Source organism: Protobothrops mucrosquamatus, unplaced genomic scaffold (genome assembly GCF_001527695.2).
Source record: "Protobothrops mucrosquamatus isolate PMUCROS unplaced genomic scaffold, P.Mucros_1.0 scaffold1318, whole genome shotgun sequence".
NCBI classification, from domain to species: Eukaryota; Metazoa; Chordata; class Lepidosauria; order Squamata; family Viperidae; genus Protobothrops; species Protobothrops mucrosquamatus.
This window is the reverse complement of record NW_015387519.1, coordinates 371,507-374,675: the sequence shown is the minus strand read 5'-3', so window position 1 is coordinate 374,675 and position 3,169 is coordinate 371,507. Positions and strand designations below refer to the sequence as shown.

At 41.6% G+C, this 3,169-nt stretch overlaps 1 protein-coding gene across 1 annotated transcript in view; it reads left to right on the top strand.

Moving 5' to 3' along the window:
- The first annotated feature begins 250 nt into the window (after nt 1-250).
- The window catches only part of RAB3GAP2 (RAB3 GTPase activating non-catalytic protein subunit 2), a 63,467-nt gene continuing 60,548 nt past the window's right edge, over nt 251-3,169 (top strand). Inside the window, exon 1 of the mRNA XM_015821380.1 lies at nt 251-430. Coding sequence (XP_015676866.1) covers nt 313-430 — 118 coding nt within the window. The 5' untranslated portion in view covers nt 251-312. The remainder of the gene's footprint in view (nt 431-3,169) is intronic.

Below are 3,169 nucleotides of genomic sequence, written 5' to 3'. Positions count from 1 at the left end.
ATCGTGCAAATCTGCCGTTGTCCTGAGAAGCTGCTAAAGAAAAAGGCGTCAATTAAGGCTTTAGCCTGCACCTCTTCCTAATCCACTCCGCCAAGTCCAAGCCAAGCCCCGCAGTCCCAGACTCTGCTCCTCTCCCCAACCACGTGAGCAGCGCTGTGGCATTCGGGGTTGGTTCTCCTCCTTTTCCTGGTCTGCTCGGCGCCTGCGTAGTAGCGTCTGCAGGGCCTTTGACCGCTTCCGGGTGGGGTTGGCAGTCCTGCTCGCGCCTCGGGTGAGCCTGCGGGGCTTCGGGCGCGGAAACCGGGCGACGCCATGGCCTGCACTCTCGTGCCTTTCTGCAGCTTCCAGGATCTCGAGTCGGCGCGGGATTTCCTGTGCTCTCATCTTCGGCAGAGTGGCTCGGGGGAACCGTGGGGGGCCAAGGAATGCGGCGGTGAGCCACGACCCCTGGGTCCGAGTGGGAAGAGATGGGTCGGGTAGCGGTGGTTGTGTCGGTACTTTGCATTACGTCCTCTGCCCGCGCTGCCAGCAAGGTTGCTGCCTGTGAGGGACTTGCCTTCATCCATGCTTCCACTTCTTTTAGCTCTAGGTTTGCATGTAAAGAAGTATAAGCAGAGTTGGGGTCGTCATCCCTTCAACTTAATCTCCCCAGGCAGGCTGTTTTTCAGTGGGTCTAAGCCTGTAAAAAGACCATAGAAAAGGTAAATATATGTGTTAGATATGGTACTTTTATCCCTGACTGCAGTAAGTAGCCCATGAATTTCCCTTTTCCCTCCACCCATATGGACCAGTTAATGTGATAAGGAACCACCTATGTACTGAGTTACATATTTTTGATTCAGGATCAGCCGCTGGTGGGTGGAGTCTGCAGCAGTCGGTCACTAAGTTGACACTGTACCAGTTTTATAAAAGAACCTAGTTCTATTAGGGCCAGCTGGTTATTTAATATCCTGGTTATGATTGGGAGAGTTATTGTGGATCTTGCAGGTGCTGACTGAACTTGATCAATGTTTTAATGAAAAACATTATCCTAGGCTGACTAGACCTGACATAATGATTTTTGAAATCAAAGACACCATTTCCACAAAGAATAGCAAACTCTGAATGGCAACATTTGTGTTAAGTAAAAAAACAACAAAAACCCTAAGTAGAATTTGGAGAGCCAGTTTTGTGTAGTGATTAAGGCATCAGGCTAGAAAATGGATGACTGAATTATAGTATTGCCTTAGGAACAAAGCCAATTGGGTGACCATGGGCCAGTCACCCCTTCTGGTAGTTCCGAAATCTGGCCAAGAAAACTGCCAGGACTTGACCAGGCAGTTGCCAGGAGTAAAAAGTACTGACTCGAAGGTGTGTGTGCGTGTGTGCACGTGCGCGCGCGCGCACACGCACACACACACACGATTTAGTACAAGATTCACATAGGCCTAGGAGCTATTGATGGAGAATATGGATTCTATAGATAGTTTATTTTCGAACAGAGCAGAATATATGTAGCTCAGTGTTGAACTGTAGAGTCTGTTTAGTTGTTTGCTTGCAGACTTTTCATTACCTGACTCTAGGTGATAATGCTGATGAGGATGTTTCCTAGTCAGGTAATGAAACATCTGCAAGCAAACAACTAAGCTCAGAAGGCACAAAAGATTCCACAGTTTATTTTCGCTTTGCAAACTTTTTGTGTACCTCAAATGCCACATATGCATCAAAAGATCTGTAACAGAAGTCTGTAACAGAAGTCTTGATTTTGAGGTGATACCCAGAATTAATTAAATAACTAAATTATGCCAGTTTTATACATCATAGTAAACTAGTAAAGTTATCAGTGAACAGTGATTTTAGATTGGCAAACTTTATAGTCCAGTACTTCTCAAACCTGACAACTTTAAAATGTGTGGACTTCAAGTTCATCAGCCTGTATGGGAATTGAATTCGTCACATCCACAATTCTGGGAGTTGAAGTCCACATGTCTTAAAAGTTGCTAAGTTTGAGAAGCCAAGGTAGATGGGCTAATGAGCTAGTATACTTACCAAACTAATTTTGTTTTGGGTAATGTGAGCAGTGTAATAATAATTAGACATACTCTAATTCAGGAAGAAATCTACAAGTCCTATTTAAATCTTAGAAACAGAAAGGTCTCTGAATTTATTCATACTTCTTCTGTTTTAATTGACCTAATTCTTTGCTAACACAGGAACATCTAAAGAGGATTGCTTTATTAGCTAAGAAGTTCACTGTTGCTCTCTAGTAACCAGCCTTAGCTAAACAATCATAATTTATCTTCAGTGATGGTTAACCAAAACAAGATATCAGAAGATTCAATGGTTATATATTTTCCCATGAATTGGAAAAGTTCTCAGCAAGCAAAATGCAGTCCATGGTGCAGTTTACCCTTTCTGGAAAAATATATTATCATGTAGTATATTTATTTGTGCTCTATTTTATTCCATTAATTTGTCATACATAATATGACATAATATTCTCATGCCTTACCCTATACAACAAAAAGTGCATATATATTGGTGGATAGCAGCTTGGCTCTGGGAAGTTGGTCATGAGTAATATGATACAAATCTTTCATTCATTTGCTCTGCCATGCTTATTAATATGGCATGGAGATGATGAACACCTGGCATTTATTTTGCACTTAATGTGGATTCGTTTTTCTTCATATGTTTAACAGAGTTTTGTGAAATGTAACGAACTAAAAATCAAGATACCTGTCTATAAGATAGGCAAGTAGAAGAAAAAGATGTGGGATAATATGGATAAGGCTCATCTATTGTACTCCAGATTTGCTGATCTCTGCAATTCCCTCAATACGGGAAATTTCACTACCTAATTTGTGGTAGTGAGGGGATTGTGTTTGTGTTTTATAGCTTGCTTTCTGAGTGAAAATATTGCCAGTGACTGTAAACATAGTTCTAGTTATAAGATTCATCCCATTAGTGACTATTTGTTTTTTTAGCTATGGAGATTGGTATTTAATTTAGGGAAAGTGTCTGGAGAATAGCTTCTACAATTCTTTTTACCTCTGCTGTATATCATATGGCCAAAACAATAGTAGGGAGGCTTAGAATGAGGAATTGGCAACTTTTTGAGAAGCTGCCCAACTTCCTCTTTCATATGGATGTATTGGGAAACATTTTCCTAAATCCAGCTCATTTTCAA